Source organism: Euphorbia lathyris, chromosome 1, assembly GCF_963576675.1.
Source record: "Euphorbia lathyris chromosome 1, ddEupLath1.1, whole genome shotgun sequence".
In the NCBI taxonomy this organism is placed as follows: Eukaryota; Viridiplantae; Streptophyta; class Magnoliopsida; order Malpighiales; family Euphorbiaceae; genus Euphorbia; species Euphorbia lathyris.
In genome coordinates, this window is record NC_088910.1 from 2344709 (window position 1) to 2366986 (window position 22278).

A 22278-nucleotide genomic window follows, 5' to 3' on the forward strand; every position below is an offset into this window, starting at 1 on the left:
TAGTTGTTACAGAATAAGCAAGTTTAGAGAGTTGGTGAGACACTTGCAAAGTTCAGGAAGCTAATCTACTTTTATGGACAATTTTAGGGAGCTGGTGATACGAAATAAACAAATTTAGTGAGCTGGTGAGACACTTACAAAGTTCAGGGAGTCAATCTACTATTTTAGACAAATTCAGGGAGCTGGTAATGTATTAGGCCTTTAATTAATTTCCATTTTCTTCCTAATTTAAAAAATAATAATTTCTTCCTAGTTAATTTAGGGGACCTTTGTTACTCCATTTTTTACTTCTGTTTGTCCTTTTCACTCCAAAAGAAAGATTTTAGGATCCATTTAGTTACCTATTATTTAACTTCTTCTGACTCAAAATGTTAGGATATTTTTATACCTTATCTTTCTGTTTGATTTTTTAAATCATATATTTTACCCCCTTCCAATTGACACCTCACCATGGTACACTTTATTTTCCATCTCTCTTAAAGTTGAAAGGCTATAATGTAAATAAATCAAAGTTAAGTGGCTATGTGTGTAATTTACCCATCAATTTTACCTGTTTTGGTCGTAGGACGAGACTTTAAGACTTTAAGCCAAGACTAATGAACACGTGTGTCGTTCTAAAACTAAAAGTTGTCCAAAGAAATAGGTTAGACACGTGGCCTTTTCTTGGTATTCGCTGACATCACCTTCTTCTTTAGGGTGTGTTTGTTTGTATACATCGAATCTTCCATTTTGGATTAAATTCGTTTTTCTTTTCCATTATCCTGATAACATATCCCTCGTGAATACTGACACTCCAAACGAACACCTATGCGGTTTATTGAGTAGACAGCTCATCATTTACCAACAGATTTGATAGGTTAGATGGAATTTTTCTTGTTTTAAAGTCACACCGATAGTGTCAGTCCATTCTCATCTAGACATTTTGAAGTATTTTGATATACTTTGTTTTGTAAATCCTTTATATAGGATAATGACTTAAACATGTATTGTAAATTGTAAACAATTTCTCTTATGTATAATATGTAAAGTTTATATGAGATTGACGTTTATATGATTGAGATTTGAAAGTATGTCTATAACTGATGTTGTGTGAGATATCATGTGATCCTAGTGAGGGGGTTACATTTAGTGGTATCAGGAAAAATCAGCTATGGTTCGGTACAATTTGAGGATTTGAAAATCGATAGGATTGTATCTACTAAAGTCAACGGTACAATTCGGTTCGGTCCTAACGAAAAAGTCAACAGTTCAATCCGGTTTTGGATATTTTTTTCTTCAGATATTCGGTACGGTTTTAGAATTTCCAATATATTTATTCAGTAATATTAGGAATTTGAAAATCTTCAGAATTGTACCTAATTAAGTCAACAGTATAATTCAGTTCGGTTCTGTAGAAAGTCAACGGTTTAATCCAATTCTGGATCTTTTTTTCGGGTATTCGGTGCAGTTCAAGAATCTCCGAAATCCACATTCAGCACAGCTATCGGTATGTAAATGGGATAGGGGGTTCGTCGGTAATCCGTCCTAACGGGAATGGAGAATTCCAATATTATAAGAATCTCTATGAAATGGAAATGGAGATAATTGTATTCATCATGACGGGAATGGAGCAGAGATGGGAGAGGTATTCCATCCCATGGAAATCTCCGTCCTCAACACGTTAATTTTCGATAGGGAGACGGATTCTCAATTATTTCTCGTGATAATTTATTTTTTTATAATTTAAATATATTTTAATTAGGTAATTGGTTGTTTTTATTTTTTTTATTTTTTTATGATTTAGAAAATGTTAGAATGATTGTTGATATTTTGTATTATTAACTACTACTTTTTAAACGTTTTAGGCTTTACTGATATTTTTTAATATAAATGGTAATTTTCCGCGGGGAATGAGGATAAGGTTTTTGAAAATAAATTTGTCCTTGTCTAACTCGTAAGGACGGAAATGGAGAACAAGGATAAAAAAATGTATTTCCTGTCTCGGTATGTTTACATCCCTAGCCAGCTAATTAGAGCTAATCTTTACCTATTTAGATAACTTGTGATTTTCATAGGATGATAATACAAACTATACAAGGATAAGGTATAAAAGGTATCATAACGTTTATAATTAATAGCAATTTTATCTTTAATATCTAAAATGATTCAATTTTACTTCTAACGTTAACAGTTAAGAGTAATTTTACGTTTAACATTATCAAGTTTTGTATCAATTTCAGACAACATTATAAAATACATTATTAAACAAAGGAAGATTACATTAAAGAGAAAGGAAAACCCTCAACCCACCTCACCCATGTGATCCGAACTCATGACCTCTAGGGTCATAGATAAGCTCTCAACCAATAGGCTAAGAGATTCACCACTACCAAATATCTATCAGTTGTTTTTAAAAAACATTATATTTTTTTTTGTGATTTAATAATATAAATGAAGATTAATATTTTTAAACTCGATAAAATATTTGGATTTTTTTGTCCACCTCGTATAAAATATAGTAAAAAAGTTAGTTTTTTTTTTAAAAAATTCATGTTTATTTATTTAGTTGTGATCTGTGATTGATAAGTGATAAATGCATATATAAAATTTAGATGATACGATTTATGACTGAAAAAATAATTTGATCAAATTAATCCAGCTTATAATATTAAGAATAAATTTGCTTTTTTTTAATGTAAAATTGTATATTAGAGATAAAAATTAATCGTGACTGTCAACATTATATATATTTCTGCGTCTTATATCAATTATATAATTATATATGAAAAAATGTATTAAAAATGATAATTGGGTGACTTGTGTCAAACTGAAGGTAAATCGTTAACGATAATTTTGAGACGGTTTACTGAGGGCGTTTACTTATTGAACAACAAAATTCAGTGATTTATATAACAACAACAACAATGCCTTAGTCCTGAAATGATTCGGGGTCGGTTAACATGAACCATCATATATATGAAACCGTGCAATCAAATCTTATCAGCGACATAAATTCTTTCCCTTCACTTTGTCTTATCCACTACCATATTCTCCTCAATCCCTGATAAACTCATATCACTCCTGATCACTATCCTCTAAGTTTGCTTAGGTCTACCCCTACCCCTCACCACTATATCCCTTTGCCACTCTTCAGTCCTCCTAACCGGCGCATCAATCACTCTTTGTCTTACATGACCAAACCACCTTAGTCGGTTTTCCCTCATTTTGTTATCAATAGATGTAACCCCTACTTTTGTCCTAATTATTTCATCCTAATTATTTCATTACTCACCCTATCCTTTCTCGTATGACCACACATCCATCTCAACATACGCATCTTCGCTACTAACATCTTATGAATGCGACAGTGTTTCACTGCCCAACTCTTCGTATCATATAACAATGCTGGTTTGATTGCCGTGCTGTAGAATTGAGTGATTTATATATTAAGTTTAAAAATTGAGAGGTGATAATGTAAATATATCAAATTTGAGTGGCTATTGTGTAATTTAGCCATCAAATTTACCTGTTTTGGTCATAGTACGAGACTTTAAGCCAAGACTAATGAACACGTGTGTCATTCTAACATTTCTCCAAAGAAATATGTCACGACACGTGGCCTTATTCTTGGTAGTTGCTGACATCACCTTCTTCTTTAGGCTGTGTTTGTTTGTATACATCGAATCTTCCGTTTTGGATTAAATTCGCTGTTCTTTTTTCATTATCCTGATAACATATCCCTCGAGAATACGGTCCCACCAAACAAACACTTACGCGGTTTGGAAAGTCAGCTAATTAAAGCTAATCTTACATGCTTAGAAAAATTATTATTAGGTTAAGGTGTAAACAAATGTTTTGGATCGGGAGTAATTTTAGGGTGTTGCTATTTACCGCTCTCAAATTACCTATTACTATTCCTATTTGAACAATTTTTCCATTTTGAAAAAAAAACGTCAATTTTGGTCTAGATAGGTGTCAGATCCGCCCAGCCAATGGGCTGGATGGATCCAGCACCCGTCCAGCTACTGGGCTGGGCAGATCCAGCATCCGCCCAGCTAATGGCTTGGGCGGGTGGTATCCGCCCCAGCCATTAGCTGGGCGGATGCTGGATCTGCCCAGACCAGTGGCTGGGTGGGTGCTGGATTCGCCCAGCCCATTGGCTGAAAATCTCATTGATGTTGGGCTGAAAATGGTTCAAGAAACCAAAGAAAGAAATTGAAGTGGGATTAATTAGAGGATGTGTTGTCCCATTCTTATCGTAAACCATAAATAAATAACAACAAGGGATTTAAAATACTTTAATGTTTACAGCTAAGTGTATTTATTATTTTTTTTTAACAGAAGTTGGGACGATACAGTAACAATGATCCAGGAATCTTAACTAGGTTGGCACTCCAAGAATATGCACGGAAAACCCGATATTATTAAAAATAAAATAATGTAGCACAAGGGGGAAACGGAAAAATAAAGTAAAAAATAAAAAAACAATAAAAAACAAAAAAACAAATAAATCAGTGAAATTTAAAGTGACCAACATTACAGATATCATTAAAAAACAGTGAGTGACAGAAGTGCGGAGCCGATTGCCACCACGTAATGCCAGAGGAGGAGACGCTGAAGCGGGCTAAAACATCAGCAACCCGATTACCTTCTCTGTAAATGTGGATAATCACGATGGTCATCTGCGAGCACTATTGTAGACATTTCAACCAGTCTTGATGGACGGACCAAAGATCGTTGGTAGAATGTGACTTTAATTTATTGACCACTAACAATGAGTCCGATTCAACCCAAAGCCTGTGCCAATTCTTCTCCCAAACTAGGTCAACCGCAAAAATTACCGCCTTCAGCTCAGCAATATAAGCATAAGATGAAGCAATTGGGAATGCAAAACACCCTTTGGAAAACCCTCTAGACGATCAGAATACTCCATCGGCGCCAGCAGCCCCCGGGGAGCCCAGTGCAGATCCGTCAATATTAACCTTCAACTAATAAGGCGGTGGGGGGGATCCATTTTACCGAGATGGTGTTAGGTGCCCGAGGGGGTCTGATCTGGACCTGAAGACGAGCCAGGATCACTGCGTCACGCTGGGAGAGACAACAACCCGAACTACCAAACCGAGCCTCATGAATTAGCAGCTATATCGAACGAATTGCAGCTGAAGTAGACAGCAATAAATCATTGAATAAAGCTTCATTTCTGATCTTCCAAATGAGCCAGACACAGGAGACGACCGTTGAGCTCCAATGAGCAGCAACCTGCGTCCCAAACGACATGCCACGAAGATTATAAAAAAATGAGACAAAATAAGGAAAGGCAACAATTGAACGATTGGAAATCCTCCCAATTTCACGCCAAAGCGCCTCTGCAAAATTGTAATGAACAAAAAGATGATCAATATTATCAATATCCATATAAAAAAGCACACAGCGACTCGCCAGTTGCAATCTCGTCATCTGAAGAATTGATTGAGTTGCCACTCTGCTATGAATTACCCGCCAAATTAGCATTGATCTAGACGAGGGAATATGTTGACCCCAAATGAATGACTGCCAATCAGCTCTAGAAATACCAGGAATCAGATTAGAATATAACGTTTTTACCAAAATCTCTCCTTTCATATCAGGCTTCCAAATGCAAAGGTCTGACTGATCCAACCCTCTGTCAATCGACCAAATACAGTTCTGGAGTAATTTTACCCATAACGTCTAAAATAGTATAATTTTGACCCTTAACATTGGCAACTAAAAGCAATTTTACTCATAACATTGTCAAATTGGGTCAATTTGAGAAATAATTCATTAAACTGTGTTTTCGGTTATTAATCTTGTCATCTACACTTAACATGCAAGTCATTTTACCACTCATTAATAACTGATCATAAACATATTATTAGACGTGAATTTTTTTAAAATAAAAATTAAAAAATATATTGTTTGTACGGGTTGTCAAAAAAAATTCAAAACATTTCACCGAATTTATAAATATTAATCTCCAATTCTATTATTAAATCACAGAAAATATGAATTTTTTTAACGAATTGTTATGCAATTGGTGCATAATAAGAAACAAAATATCTGTGTTCAACAATAATATTTTAAATTGACCCAACTTATAAAATTGCTCTTGGCTGCCAACGTTAGGGGTAAAATTACTCCATATTGAGCCCTTGATTATTGATTCTGTTATAGATCAAACCCTTATTTAAGTTTTCCATCGAGTTTGAGCTGCATACATCGTTAGGATGATTCGTGTTGACATGGACAAATAAAAATAAGAGTTTCTTGATTAAGAGAGCTAAAAATTAAAAAATAAAAGGAAATTATAGAAATTAATTTCCAATAGATTTTTCCAAGCTCGGTCTTCTCCTTTTCAATTTTGCGAATTCCAGCATTAGAATCGTTAAATCGATCTTCTCATCTAACACCAAAATCCATTCCCAACAAGTTCTTCAAAGCTTGATTTCCAGCTTAGAAAAACCTATTGGAAATCGATTTTTGTAATTTTTTTTTTTTTTACTTTTTACTCTCTCATCTAGTCAATAAACTTATTTTTTTATTTGTCCATATGGAAGTAAAAAATGTCAACGCCAGCAGGTTAAATACCTTAATGGCGCTTGTCGTCCAAACTCGACGAAAAAGTTAAATATGGGTATGATCCATAACACAATCAATAATCAAAAACTCAATATGGAAATATAACTGATCAGGAGTTTGATCCTTAAAACAGGTAAAGTTCAAGGGCTTAATTATGCTTTTTGCCGAGAATTTTTATGGCAATTTCATGCTTTGTGTCAAAATAGTGTAATCTCAATTGTCTAATTAAATTTAGGGGAGAGATATTAAGGGTAAAATAGTCATTTTAATAGTGTAATTAATGTTGCATTGGTTTTGATGAAAAACCTTAAACCACATGTAAAAAAAAAGAAAGGAAGGAGTAATATAAATTGAATGATTTGATTTGATAGTTATTCGACCGTCATATCGGACATCCTAAATAAGTTTATCGATAAACTTTCACGTATTTTGACAAGTAATTTATATTTGTTTTAATAACATAGTAAATATTTAAGTCAGTTTTTTTTACGATTAACTTGTATTAGACATATTTAAATATTGACATTTTAACAAGTTATTTATCACCATGTTACTAACAAAATACATACTTTAGACATAATAATTGATGTGCTAATTAAATAACAAGTCAAATAACAGTAAATTGATATGTTTAAATTTTTTTGTTATGTAAGATAAAATAAAATTGATCTTATTTGAAAACATTAGAAATAAAATCACATCGTTTCACATACTAAAGAGGTGTTTGTTTTAGCTTTTTGGAGGAGCGTTTAGCGATTTACTGCAAATCGCGGAAAATGTAATGCTTGGTTAAGTTTATTCAACAACAACATTTAACATTTTTTTTATGGAAACATCTTTCTAGAGTTTTTCATGACCAACTATTTGTATTTATTTGATATTGACAAAAAGAAATTTATTTCCACGAAACACATTTATCCTTTAATGTTTATTTCTACTTCAATAATATTATTGCCAAAATAGTAAGGTTTTACTTCGTTCAATAAATAATTATTTTTAATTTTTATTTAGTTATTTAAATTATTTTTATTAATTTATGTATTATTATTTTTATTTTTATAATTTATTTGTTGATTAATTTAAAATGCATTAGACATTTGGATAAATAATTTATTAGTCTTTATATTTTTTTTTTGCTAACACACCATTTAATCATCGTATTTTAATAACATATTGTTTAGTCCTTTACATATTTGAATTATTAAACAGTTCCGTTTTTCTTTAATACTAAACTGTTGAATAAAACAAAAGTTAAGAACTAAACAATAATATACGAGGACTAAATAGTCTCTTAGATAAAAAAATATAGGAGTAATATATATTTTGTATACTAACAAAAACTGCTAATTACAATTTTACTAAACACCAACAATCAATCAGCTAATAATAAATAGCTAACTGCAACAACGAACAAGTAACTAACAACAACAGTTCTTAGCTAATAGCTGAACCAAACAGACATTAAGGATTTGTTTGGCACGTTGTAATGCAATGTAATAAAGGTTGTAATGTAATCCATATGTAATGTAATGGAATGTAATAATAATTTCATTAACATGTTTGATTGACAAATTTTAATAAAATAGATAAATTGCGATTCTTATTATAATATGTATATTTATATAATTGAATGTAATTTTCATGTTTTTCGCGTTTTTGTCGTGTTTCACATGTTTTCAGGGTTTTTTTTTATGTTTTTTATGTTTTTCTCTTTTTTTTTGTTCTTTTCCGTTTTTTCTCATTTTTCGTGTTTTTCATATTTTTTCTCGTTTTTTTTTTCATTTTTTTCCGCGTTTTCTTTTTTGCATTTTTTCGGTTTTTATGTTTTCATGTTTTTTCGTATTTCACCTATTAGTAATAGAAATACAAGGGTTAATCGTAATGATGATTCATGTCTATTTTGTTCGTAATGCCAATTACATAAATTTGTAAAGAAAAATTAAGTGATGTATTTATGATTCTAATACGATAAAAATGTAATTACTAACCAAACATGATAACGAGGACATCCATTACAAAGTACCAAAATGGCTAAAGGGTAAATCTACACTTTAGAGAAATCATAAGGGTAAAATTGGAACTTATCCAAATTTATAAAACTAGGGGCAATTTTTTTTTTCTCTCATCCTATCATCCATGGCTTTCACTCACTCCTCTAGGTTTCCCAACCTAATATGCTCATTTCAAATTCAACCCAAGAACCCCCAAATCTCCGCCGTCAACCGGCGAATAACTCCGGCAAGAGATAGAGTAATCAACTTCGGCAAATACAAAGGCAAGATGCTCGGAGCACTCCCATCTACCTACCTAAAATGGGTATCAAACAACCTCCGAGCAGGCGATTCGATACATTGGGCAACCTTAGCCGATCAAGTGCTCGAAGATCCAGTTTACCAGGACAGATTAGAATGGGAATTCACCGACATAGTGCTGAACGGAAACATGAATTCATCTTCATCGAGTCGGAATGAAAGTGCGGTTACGCGATTGGCGGAGGTAAGCGAGAGATTTGGTTGGGATAATGAGGATAAAATTGGGTGGAGCAGAGTGAATTTTGAGCTTTTGGGAACGAGTAAAGGCGGAAGGATTCCGAGATTAGCGTCGGCGGCGTCGAACAGCGGTGGTGGTGAAGAGGTGAGATCGGAGAGAAGGGAATTGTCAGAGAGGGAGGTGAGGAGGAAGGAGAGGAGGGAGAGGGCGAAATTGAAGAATGTTGAAGAGAATAGGGGCAAATCGGGGATTGTAAATTTGATAGGTAAGGACCAAAATGCGAAAAAAGAAAAGAGATTGGATGAGGAGGACAATTATAGATTTCCTGGTCGCGATGAACTATTCAAAAAAGTGCTTGATAATAAATTATTTTTGTAATTTTCCCTTTTATCACTTTTTTTCTCTTTTATTTTAAATTTAATAGTGTAATCCATTCTTATTTTTTAGTTTAAATTTCAAATTAAACCCATATGGTTTTACTAATTTTGAGATAAAGGATTGTGGTTTACTTTTTGTCAAAACGAGGATTGAGGTTTCGTACATGTTTTAATGCTATTAAAACCATCTTTAACGATCTCAAAATGAAAATTTTCAAGAATTACAGTTGTTCAATGTCATATTTTCTATGGAACTACATTTTCGATTTCCGAAAATCATCTTTTTTGAAACTTTCTCTCTCTAAATATTAACTTTCTATTTCTTTATCAAACTTAATCTAAATAATCTCAAAATAAAAAAAGTTAAAGAATTAGAGTTACTTAGAATATTAGTAGTTATTAAAATATGTCATTTTTGAAGTTGTCAAGGGTGATTTTAATAGTATCAATCGAAAAAGTCCTTATTTCGCTAAAGTTGAAAACTTCAATCCTCGATTTGATAAAAAGTAAACCACAGTCCTTTATCTGAAAATTAGTGAAACCACAAAAATTTTATTTGAAATTTACCCCCTTTTTTTATAAGGTGTGGCCTAACGTTTATATGTAAGAGCAATTTTACTGCTAATATTTAAAATGATCTAATTTTATCCTTAACGTAGGCAGTCAAGAACTATTTTATTTCTAACGTTGATAAGTTGGGTCAATTGGAAAAATTATTCATCAAATTGTCTTATCGCTCATGAATCTTATCGTTTACAATTCACATGTGCATCATTTTATCACTCATTAGTAACAGATCACAAACCTATAATTAAACGTTAAATATTATCCTTGCAATGCCAATATGGGATAAAAGCAAATTTAACTCCGATGTTTCAAGCATAATGTAAATTTAGCTCTAACGTATGAAATGTGTTCCAAATATAATATTAATGTTTTCAAACAAAATCAATTTTAGTTATACGTTACCGAAAATTTAAAAATATTAGTTTAATTGTGTTACATCAGACATTTCAAATAAATTTATCGATAAATATAAACAAAAGCAATTTCATACCTATAATTTGTTATTTATAACTATATTAATAATACGATAAATATTTTAGATACATTGACAAGTTTTTGTTATGATTAACTTGTTTCTCACAAATTTAGTTGTTTGCATTTTAAACTGTGTTAATGATACGTTAAATATCTTAAACATAATAATTAAGGTATGATTTATTTTTTTTCAAATTTTTGGCAATGTGATGCTTAGAAATGTTAAAGTTACTGTAAATCTACAATTTATATAAAAAAAAAAGTTAAAATTAAATTCGGTCCTTATCCTATTATTTAGTACTATATAATATTCAGTTGGCTATCTAAACTAAGGCTTTAAAGTCAATTAAATCTTTAAAGTATCAAAATTATCAATTAGGTCTCTGAATTAACCAAAAATCATTAATTGAGTCTCAATTTTAAATAAAAATCATCAATTGAGACCTCATCGAAAATCAATCGGTTGAACAATTTCAGATACGCTTCTCCAATCTCATTTTGAACCAACATAGTTATTACAATCTATATAAAAAAATCATAGTTTCTAATTTTATGATAAGATGATGATTCAATTAATGATTTTTACTTAGTTTAGGGATCTGATCGATGATTTTAATAGTTTAGAGTACTAATTGATTTTAAAGCTTTAGTTTAAGGACCGCCATTAATTTTTTTTGAAGAAGTGAAAAGTGCTCTAAGATCCCGTTTACCAGGACAGATTAGGATGGGAATTCGCCGACATAGTGCTGAACGGAAACATGAATTCATCTTCATTGAGTCAGAATGGAAGTGCGGTTTCGCGATTGGCGGAGGTAAGCGAGAGATTTGGTTGGGATAATGAGGATAAAATTGGGTGGAGCAGAGTGGATTTTGAGCTTTTGGGAACTAGTAAAGGCGGCAGGATTCCGAGATTAGCGTCGGCGGCGTTGAATAGCGGTGGTGGTGGTGAAGAGGTGAGATCGGAGAGGAGGAAATTATCAGAGAGGGAGGTGAGGCGGAAGGAGAGGAGGGAGAGGGCGAAATTGAAGAATGTGGATGAGAATAGGGGCAAATTGGGGATTGTAAGAAAGGATGAGGATAGTATTGTAAATATGATGGGTAATAAGGTTCAAAATGAGAAAAAAGAAAAGAGATTGGATCAGGACGACAATTATAGATTCCCTGGTCGTGATAAACTATTCAAAAGAGTGCTTAATGATCAATTATTTTTGGGGCTAATTACAAATCTAGCCCAATTAAGAGGGGTCATTTACATATCTAACACACTTTGCTTCCATCTTACCAAATTAGATCATTTCATCCATTTTGGACAAAAATCTTCTTCTTCTTCTTCTTCTTCTTCTGCTTCTTCTTCGGGTTCTGGTTCTTCTTCTTCTTCTTCATCTCCGGTTCATCTTCTTCGATTTCTGATATCAATCGTTAGCGATTTTTGAGATTTTTGAAGTATTATGTTCAATTTCTCGTAGAAATTGTATGTTTTTAGCTTATACGCCTGGTTTTCTCGCTGGTCTTGTCTCTTTCTTCATCTGTAATGGTATCGTTTCAATTTTCTATTTTTTCCACAATTTTTCTCCATTGTTGTCGCATTTGTGACGAAATTTCTCGCATTTCGTCACAAATGCGACAATAATGGAGAAAAATGTTGGAAAATTGAGAAAATTGAAATGATACCATTATAGATGAAGAAAGAGACAAGACCAGCGACAAAAGCAGACGTATAAGCTAAAAACATACAATTTCTACCGGAAATTGAACATAATACTTCAAAAATCTAAAAAACCGCTAACGATTGATATCAGAAATCGATCTATCGATGAATAGAACTAAGGGTAATTTTGTCCAAAGTGGATGAAATGGTCTAATTTGGTAAAATGGAAGCAAAGTGGGTTAGATATGTAAATGATCCTTCTTAGTTGGGCTAGATTTGTAATTAGCCCTTATTTTTGTAAATTTCCATTTTATCAAATTTATTCTCTTTTGTTTTTTTAGAGATAAAATGTAAAAATTCTCATAATATTAATAGTTAAAAGAAATTTTAATCTAACATTTAAAATGATGCAATTTTACTTTTTAATATTGGTAATTAAGAGCAACTATAACCATAATATTAACGAGTTAAGTTAATTTGAGAAATAATTCGTACTTACGTCATTTTATCACTCATTAATAAATCTATTTACGGGTCGAGCCCAATAGGTTTTTATCTAAAAATGTGCAGCCCAAGCCCAAGTCAGTCTAGCCCACTGTTAATTTAGGCAAGCTCGGAAGTCAAACCCCAAGTCAAGCCTATATAAGCCCATCTTATATATATATATATATATATATAATTTTTAACAATAAAAAATAAAATTTAAAAATAAATAATATATAAATTTATTAATTAATATTAATAGGTGAACGAAGCTGGACCGACTCATGCTATTTTTATCAAGACCGCTTAAAAAATAGGCGGACTTTAGTGGGCTTGGCTTAAGGATAATTTTTCATATCCAAGTCTGGTCCAAAGGATACGAGCCTGTACGGACCAAACGGATGAGTAACAGATCACAAACATATGTATACATTTGAATGTGAAGAAAAATAAAAATAAAATTATAATATGCTCTTTATGAGTTGGAAAAAAAATTTAAATGCTTTTTGGAATTTAAAAATATTGATTTATAATTTTATTATAAATTACGAAAACCTAAAAAATAAACTAAACTAACATGTAGGGAATAAAATATTTGTATTTGCAATATTATAAGTAAAATTGCTCTATGTGAGAAGAAGAAGAGGGAGAGGGCGAAATTGAGGAATGAGTAAAAGAATGGAGGCAAATTGGGGATTGTAAGAAAGAGTGAGGATGGTATTGTAAATATGATGGGTAATAAGGTGCAAAATGAGAAAAAAGAAAAGAAATTGGATCAGGATGACAATTATAGATTCCCTGGTCGCGATAAACTATTCAAAAAAGTGCTTAATGATCAATTATTTTTGTAAATTTACATTTTATCAAATTTAAGTACAATCGCGGAGCACAAATGGCAAATTAACCGTAAACGAAGGAATCTCGTGTCAAACTGTCGAACTAGCATAAAGTTTAGCCATTCTTGCAATAGAATGAGCAACTAAATTCGCTTGTCAACCAATCTAAGACGAGTTATTGTTATCAACTAAATCCATACATTTTGATAGCACCCACAGTAACATTAGAGTCTGACTCCAGAATCACATTTTTGAAGTTCAATTCCTTCAACCATGAAAGAGCTTCTCCTACTCCAATGGCCTATTCTTCTCGGACACCAAAAACACCCGGTAAGGTAATTGATTTAGAAGCAACAAACGACCCTTCATTATTCTGAACAACAAGACCAATCCCCGTAAGATTTTCTATTTTCTAACTCGAACAGCGCAGCATCAAAATTACAAAAAAATTTACAATAAAATATATTTATTTATAAAAAAGAACATTACAATTCTAATAAATTTGAATTTCTTTTGTCATTTTGAAAACTAATTGCCATTTTGAAAACTAAACACACATGTACATACACTTGGATTTAGTGAATATAAAATAAGACTAATTTTTTTTTTAGGGTGTATCTATTTAACGCTACCAAATTACTTATCGCCGCTCCCATTTGGATAATTTTACACTTTTCATTAAAAAAAAATCAAAACTGAAAATTTGTTTTTTTAGAGAATCCGTCTATTTCATGCCTAGGCGGACATGATTTCCTCCTAACCATTGGCCAAGCGAAATTTCTGTCCACCTGACCGATGGGCAGGTGGAATTTCTATCCACCTAGACATAAAAAAACATCACAAAAAATATGATTTCTTTGATAAAAAAAACGTAAATTTTAATGCTTCCAACTCATAATCATTCATTTCCGAAGTTCTTAGATTGTCACGCATCAATTATTTTCATAATTTCAATTATTGTTGTTAGGTTTGTGATTTTGGAGAAACAATTTTCAATTTTTGATCAAAATTATGTGAAGGGCAAAAAAGTCCAAATGGAGACTGTGATAAATCAAATGGGAGCGATATTTAGCAATCCACTTTTTTATTTATATACAAACTTTGATTCGGTTTCAGTTAAACTAATATCTTTTACAAGGTAACATTTTTTTACGAAATAACCAAACCGATAGTTGATTACAAAACCGTGCCTAAATAAAAACCAAACCGAACTAAAGAACAAAAATAATCGAACAATTAAAATTTCAGTTTAGTTACCGGTTATTTTGCTCAACCCTACTTGCATGCATATAAACAAGTTTTATAAGTCACCCGAGAAGCGCATTACTTCTCTGTATCGTTCCAATTTTATCGATGTCCCCGAAGGGACAAGCGCATTTCTTCACAAACAATATGGTGGGTTAACCAGACCAGATTGAATAATTATAAAAAGCAACAAAGATAACATTAGATACACATTTGGCCCCCTTAAATGCACAGTTTTCTTCAAAATAGAGTTACTAAATCTAGGGTAAATAATTTATTAGTCCTTACATTTTTACCTAACACACTTTTTAGTCCTTGTATTTTAATAATACAAGGTTTAGTTCTTAACTTTTATTTTATTCAACAATTTAGTCCTTTATGAAGGAAACTAAACTGTTTAATAATTCAAATATTAGAGGGACTAAACAATGTATTATTAAAATATGAGGACTAAACAGTGTGGTAGTTAAAAATATAGGGACTAATAAATTATTTACCCATATAGTTATGCACTAAACTAATTCTTGCAGATCCATGTATAGTGTCATTTCCATATGCAAATTTACACTATCTATGGATCAACACAAAGTACATGATGGATTCATAGATACGGAAGCGGAAACGAAAACGAACCCTTTATACGTTTTGCATTGGTCGTTTCTTGCGACCACTAACATGGAAATAGGAGGGGAGAGGGGTCTCTTCGTAATTTCCCATCCGAGAGAGCTAGCTTTTTCATCTTTTCTTCACACCAAATTAACTGTTCTTTACTGATCCGCACCATTCTGAGAACCCGGGACAAGATTTTCATGTCAATTATGCCGAACAATAGCTCAACGTCTTCGTATGTTTGAGGCCAAGATTTCTTCTTCCAGCCCTTGCTCTTTTTACACAGTTCTTTCAGCTTCATCTTTTTCTGTACATTAACAGAGATAAAAGTTTATGCAGATATACGGTATGCGGGGTTCGATAAATGGATGACATTACGCAACCCAGTGCCAATTGCTTCAAGTTTCGAGCTTGCTGGGTTGCCAATTGCTTCCAGATTTCGAGCTTGCAAAAATTTCAACAGACAATTTGACATACACGAATTCTGCTACCCTATGTTGCATGGAAACAGAAATGGAAACGAAAACGGACACTAGGAGAAACGTTATTTCTAACAAAATATAGCTAGGAAACGGTAATGGAAACAGAAAAGAAACGGTAATGGAAATGAACACAAAATTTGGAAACGCTAATGAAAAAAAGTTTCCATGCAACATATCTGCTACCTTGTTTCTTTTTTCTTCTCTATTGAAACAATGTAATTTGAAAAGCAATTTTATTGCTATGTAGTGAAAATAATAGGCAAAAAACAATAATTAAGTCCCTGAACTTGAACTTTACCTGTTTTAAGGATAAAGTCCTTGATCAAATATTTTTCCACATTGAGCCCTTGATCATTGATTTTGTTATGGATCTGGCTCTTATTTAACTTTTCCATCGAGTTTTGGTGACACGAGCCTTTGAGGGATTCGGCATGTTGACGTGGACATTTTCATTTCCGTGTGGATAAATAAAAAATAACTTTCTTGACTAGGGCAGAGAATGTAAAAAGTGAAAAGAAATTATAGAAATCGATTTCCATTGGGTTCTTGCAAGTTGGAAATCGAGCTTGGAAGAACCTGCTAGAAATGGATTTTGGTGGTAGGAGAGAAGATCGATTCGGCGATTCTAATGCTGGAAATCCCAAAATGGGAGATGAGAAGATTGAGCTTAGAAGAACCTACTGGAAATTGATTTTTGTAATTTTTTTTACTATTATTTTTATTTGTCCACGTCAATAGGCCGAATCGCCTTAACAATGCGTCCCGCCCAAACTCAACAGAAAAGTTAATTAATGGCCAAATCCATAATAGAATCAATGATGGAGGGCTCAATGTGGAAAAATAATTGATTAGGGGCTTGATACTTGAAACTGGTAAAGTTCAAGGGCTTAATTATGCTTTTTGCCAAAATAATGATAATAATTAGAGAAATTATAAATACAAGATAGCCCGATAGAAGATTACCTTATCAAGTGAAGATTGAGTTAATTGAAGAGGAGTTGCCATTTGATTCTGATATCCAAACAAGTTGAGAACACCGTTCCGCTTTTCCTTGTCCATCTTTAGGAAGAGGCGAAAAGTCGAGATTGAGCTCTCCATATCTCTGATAAGATCAGGAGCAAGAACCAGTATATCAGACTCCATTTCCGCCATCTCTTTCTTACCTGAACCTGCGAAGATTTGAACATAAATACATCAGTAAAAGAAACAAAGCTCATAGAGATAACTAACTCTTGACTCACTACTTGAGGACATGGCAAAGTTCAACCACAACCTATGTTGCACGAACAAGAACACTGACACAGCCACGGAAACGGACACAGAATTCGTTATTTCTAAAACATAACCTTCACAAAATAGCCTTCAAACTAAAAAAGACACTGACGAAATGCAGAAATGTTACGAAAGAGTGCAACATACAACTATGAAAAAGTCAAGGAAATGGAAACAGACACGGACACAGACCTATGTTGCACGGACACGGAAACAGATTCCGGAATCGTTATTTCTAAAACATAACCTTCATAAAATAGCCTTCAAACTAAAACAGACACGGACATGAAACACAGAAACGATACAGAGAGAAGTGTATGTGCAACATACAACTATGAAGTCAAAACGTCAAACCAAACCCTTCAGACCGTTAATACATGTCTTCTCTCTCTCTCTCTCTCTATCTCTCCCCCTGTTTAGCACAGAAAAATACCTTTTCCATTGGGGACTTGTAGCAGTTTGGGTAGAAGGTTACGTGCACGTGCATAATTTTCTGCTCTAAGACCTTGCAGAAAGGGCTCATTCTCAATAAATCTTTGCAATAAAACTTGGAACTGCTGAAACTGCTGAGCGCTGTGATTGTAACATGTCGTGCTTTCAGGTTGGCACGAGATTTTTTGAGTTAGGTGAGTGTATTGACAGTGAAGTGCCTCCCATGTTAAGCAAACCTGAGCTACATATGCTGTTTCGAGATCTTGATATGGGTCATGCTGTGGTTGCTGGAGATGCTCAATTTCATCTTCAGGTTCTTCAATCTTTTTCAGCGAAAGACAGCGAAAGGGGGACGCAAGCTTCTTAGATGCCGACTTAGGCGATGGCGATGGAGTTGATGGTGTATGACAACCTGTCACATGATATATATCAAGTCATTGCATATCATGTATCATTGAAAACAGAACATGGTTAATATTTAGGCATGTTGCAAGAGCTATTGGTTAAAACATGTATATATTTAGAAACGATTGCTCATAAATATTTGTCCTACACTTTCTCACTTATTTTTCTACTATTTCCCTTATCAAAATAAGTGACCAATAGGCAGAATAACAACTCATATTACTTTGCTGTCTATTTAAAATTTCTCCTTTGTTGCAGAACATTTTTATTAAAATCAATTCTCTAAAAAGATGTCAATTAGGAAGTATAAATATGAAAAATAAGAGACTTTTTCCTGAACAACCTCCAAACTATGTTGCATGGAAACTCTTTTTCATTAGCGTTTTGTGTCCGTTTCTGTTTCTTTTCTGTTTCCTAGCTATATTCTTTTTAGAAATAAAGTTTCCCGGTATCCGTTTCCATGTAACATAGCCTCTCAATCATCAAAATGTGATAACATGTAACATAGCCTCTCAATCATCAAAATGTGATAACGGTAGACATCTATGTTGCACGGAGACAGACACGGACACAGAAAACGTCAATTTTAAAACATAACCTTCATAAAATAGCCTTCAAATGAAAATGGACACGAAACACAGAAAAGCTACTAGCTAGAAGTGTCCATGCAACATAGGTAGACATATATGCGGCATGAATAATGGATGCATTTGCAATTAGTTCTAAAAAGAAAGAAGGCTTAAATCTATATAGACAAAATGGTGTCAATCAACATAAACAACTAGTATATTCAAAAGTTTAGCAATCCAGTCCTCTACCTAACTTGTAGAGATGAACTCTGTAAATTGACCTAACAAATAAGAGAAAGAAGATCTTTTTGCATACAACTCCAAGAAATTCTAATAATAACAGAGGCAATAAATTTAACCAACTGGAGCAGAAGATAAAAAAAAATTTACCAGTTTCCTTAAGCTGCTGCATCATGATCCGATCAAAGAACAGCATTCTTTCACAGTACTTGTCATAAACAGCATCAAATCCGCTCCACCATTTTCTTCCTTCAGCTTCAACATCCCTCCATTCAGTAGAGCAAGTCTCTCCTTCAGCTTCATCATCCTCCTCTTCTTCAAGGCATGACTCTTCTTCAGGTATTAATACCATGAAACTATTCCTTCTCAGTTCTTTCAACCTCCTCTTTACCTCATTCGTTATGAAATCATCATCATCATCCTCACCTTCAGCTTCTTCAGATTCACCTCCAGCATCTGCATTAACAGACTTGTTAGTCACATTATCACCGTCATTCTCAGCCTTCGGTAGCTCCGCCTGTGGATCGATCTTATCTTCTAAATCTTTCTCCGCTTCTGATTTCCGGGCTTTCCTGAACTTCTTAACTTTGAAGAAATCCATAATTACTTCTTCGAAATTACAGTTGGGGATGCAAAATCATTGATCTCTGTGAACAACACAGAACAATAATCTAAAGTTACCCTCTTTGAAATCAGCGGTGGAAGCCATAAAGCTAAGCTTCGAATAGCCGTCGAAACAAAGGGTTTCTTACACAAATCACAAAACCAAAAGACCTTGATCACTGGATTCTAAAACTAACCAAAACTCAAGAGCTAAACAAGCAGGGAACAGAAGAAACTGAACAAATTGAAGCTAAACAAGCAGAGAACAGAAGAAACTGAACAAATTGAAAAACGGGAAAACAAAACCTAGGGTTTCTGAGAAAAAAGGTACTAAAAAGAGACAAGATACACAGTGAAGTATTGGGAACACGAAATCGCTATAAATGTGAGCACTAAACTTGCCTTGTATAGAAGAAAATTGATCAGTTTATTCAAATACTGCAACTGACAAAATCAGCGGTGGAAGCCATAAAACTAAGATTAACAAAGGGGTCCTTAAACAAATCACAAAATCAGAAGAACTTGATCACCGGATTCTAAGACTAGCCAAAATTGAAGAGCTAAAAAAACAGAGAACTGAACAAATTGAAGACGAAACCTAGGGTTTCTGAGAAAAAAAGTACTAAAAAGAGACAAGATACACAGTGAAGTATAGGGAACACGAATTCGCTATAAATGTGAGCAGTAAACTTGCGTTGGATATAAAAATGATCTGTTTATTCAAAATCAAATGCTGCAACTGACAAAATCAACGGTGGAAGACATTCGAAAGGGGTTTCATATACAAATGACAAAATCAAAAGACCTTAATCACTGGATTCTAAAACTACTCATAATTGATGAGCTAAAAAGGCAGAGAACTGAAGAAATTGAAGACGAAACCTAGGGTTTCTGAGAGAAAAAGTACTAAAAAGAGACAAGATACACAGTGAAGTATATGGAACAAGAAATCACTATAAATGTGAGCAGTAAACTTGCCTTGGATAGAGAAATTATCTCTTTATTCAAATGCTGCAACTGACAAAATCAGCAGAAGCCATTCGAATCGCCCTCAAAACAAAGGGGTTTCTTATACAAATGACAAAATCAAAAGACCTTGATCACTGGATTCTAAAACTAGCCAAAATCAAAAGACCTTGATCACCGAAGAAACTGAACAAATTGAAGAACTGGAAGACGAAACCTAGGGTTTCTGAGAAAAAAAAATACTAAAAAGAGACAAGATACACAGTGAAGTATTGGGAACACGAAAATGTGAGCAGTAAACCTGCCTTGGGTAGAAAAAATGATATGTTTATTCAAATGCTGCAACTGACAAAATCAGCGTTGGAAGCCATAAAACTATGATTCGAATCGCCGTCGAAACAAATCACAAAATCAAAAGACCTTGATCACTGGATTCTACAATTAGCCAAAATTCAAGAGCTAAACAAGCAGAGAACTGAAGAAACTGAACAAATTGAAGAACGGGAAGACGAAACCTAGGGTTTCTGAAAAAAAAAAAGTACTAAAAACAGACAAGATACACAGTGAGGCATAGGGAACAAGAAATCGCTATAAATGAGAGCAGTAAACTTGCCTTGGATAGAAGAAACTGATCGCTTTTCCCAAATCAAATGCTGCTGCAACTGAAGAAGAGAGACGCAATTAAATTCGCAGTTCCCAAAGGAAAAAGGAAATGGAGGGAGGAGAGCTGCACGGGCCCCGATGGTAGTAAACAGTGAAGAAGACACACACAGTGTAGAGAAGAGAATATTGTCAGAGAAACGCACATTGCAGAAAAGCCGCTCAAAATGCAGTTTTTCGATTTTTTCGTTTTCTTATGGACTATACTGTCCTCCATCTATTTTTTTATTCACCGTCATATCCCTATTGTCGTTTTGCGTTTTTTTTTTCCTCTTTGTGGTCTTTGTACTTTTTATTGTTCATTAACGGCTTGATTGGATGTGGAGTTTAGAGGGGTTAGTAAGGGAAGAGTTAGTAAGGCTTGATAGAAACCCTTGTTTGGGAGAAGGAAGAGTTAGTAAGGGTTTCTACAAACCCATATTTGGAACACAAAAAAATTAGAAGGGTAAGGGTTTGGAGGGGTTTTGAAGGTTTCTTTTTAACAAATTGCATCCAATTTTGAACCCTCCAATTTGGTGGGTTTGGAATGGTTAGAAATTACTTTTCCTTTCCTTTCTTTACCTTTCCCTACCCTTCTCTACCCTTCCTTTATTAACCATTTCCTACCCTTCATCCAATCAAACCCTAAATGTTTCTCGTTTTTAGTAGTTTTTTTTAATAGTACGAATTAAGTTTGCTTTAAAATTTGAATCTCATAATAAGAGCATTTAAGGCACTGTTTGGTTATCTACTTTTTATTTTCTGATTATTTTTTCAGTTTAAAATCAGAGTAAGTGTTTAATTCATCCATCAATTTTCACATGCACCTTAATTAATAAGTGAATTTGCTAATTCACCGTTAGATATAAGCTTATTAAATCTAAGCCTCAGGATGTATTGAATCTCCACCTTAAGATTCTAATAAGCATAGATCTAACGTTGAATGAGCAAATTTTATATGCTCATTAATGTGCATTTGATCAAAATTGTTAGTTCATGTTTGCCAATTGAAAAGTAATTTTTATAAAAACAGTAAATTCTTTGTTTTTTTTTTTTTTTGAAAAAATAGTTTTTTTAGACAACAAATATAGATAACCAAACGAATCCTAAAAGGCTATTTATGAGTTTCTTAAACATAGGCTTTGTTTGGCAATTAATTATTATCTCATTATATTAGCTGTTAGCTGATTTGACTAGCTGATTTTGTAAAGTTGTTTGATAAATTTTAGCTGATTACTAATAGTTGTTTGTGTAAAATGACTAATAAGGACATGACAAAGCATTTATTTGGAATTAAATAGTAATAATTAGAGATAAAAATATTCATAGAAAGAGATTAATCAATAAGCTAATTGAAAAGACTCC

At 33.2% G+C, this 22278-nt stretch overlaps 1 protein-coding gene across 3 annotated transcripts; it reads right to left on the reverse strand.

The window, feature by feature from the left end:
- Nucleotides 1-13425: 13425 nt before the first annotated feature.
- LOC136220362 (uncharacterized) lies at nucleotides 13426-21079 on the reverse strand. Of its 3 annotated transcripts, none has more exons than XM_066008192.1 (6): nucleotides 20888-21079; nucleotides 18856-19352; nucleotides 17493-17903; nucleotides 16751-16956; nucleotides 15330-15612; nucleotides 13426-13752 (listed from the first exon to the last, which is right to left on the reverse strand). In XM_066008192.1, exons 2-5 carry the CDS (start codon nucleotides 19304-19306, stop codon nucleotides 15367-15369), a joined length of 1314 nt encoding a protein of 437 aa, XP_065864264.1. In that variant the 5' UTR covers nucleotides 19307-19352; nucleotides 20888-21079; the 3' UTR covers nucleotides 13426-13752; nucleotides 15330-15366. The 3 variants fall into 3 exon arrangements, with proteins under 3 accessions (XP_065864264.1, XP_065864256.1, XP_065864249.1); XM_066008184.1 differs by having other exon boundaries at nucleotides 13426-13824; XM_066008177.1 differs by lacking the exon at nucleotides 13426-13752 and having other exon boundaries at nucleotides 15218-15612.
- Nucleotides 21080-22278: the final 1199 nt, after the last annotated feature.

What these genes read in the sequence shown, in the direction of transcription:
- LOC136220362 (XM_066008192.1), bottom strand. Translation starts at nt 19,306, where the DNA reads ATGGATTTCTTCAAAGTTAAGAAGTTCAGGAAAGCCCGGAAATCAGAA. An exon ending in ACAAGTCCCCAATGGAAAAG is followed by an intron (nt 16,957 to 17,492) that starts GTATTTTTCTGT and finishes AAATCTTCGCAG; the next exon opens with GTTCAGGTAAGAAAGAGATG. An exon ending in CTCAATCTTCACTTGATAAG is followed by an intron (nt 15,613 to 16,750) that starts GTAATCTTCTAT and finishes GTTAATGTACAG; the next exon opens with AAAAAGATGAAGCTGAAAGA.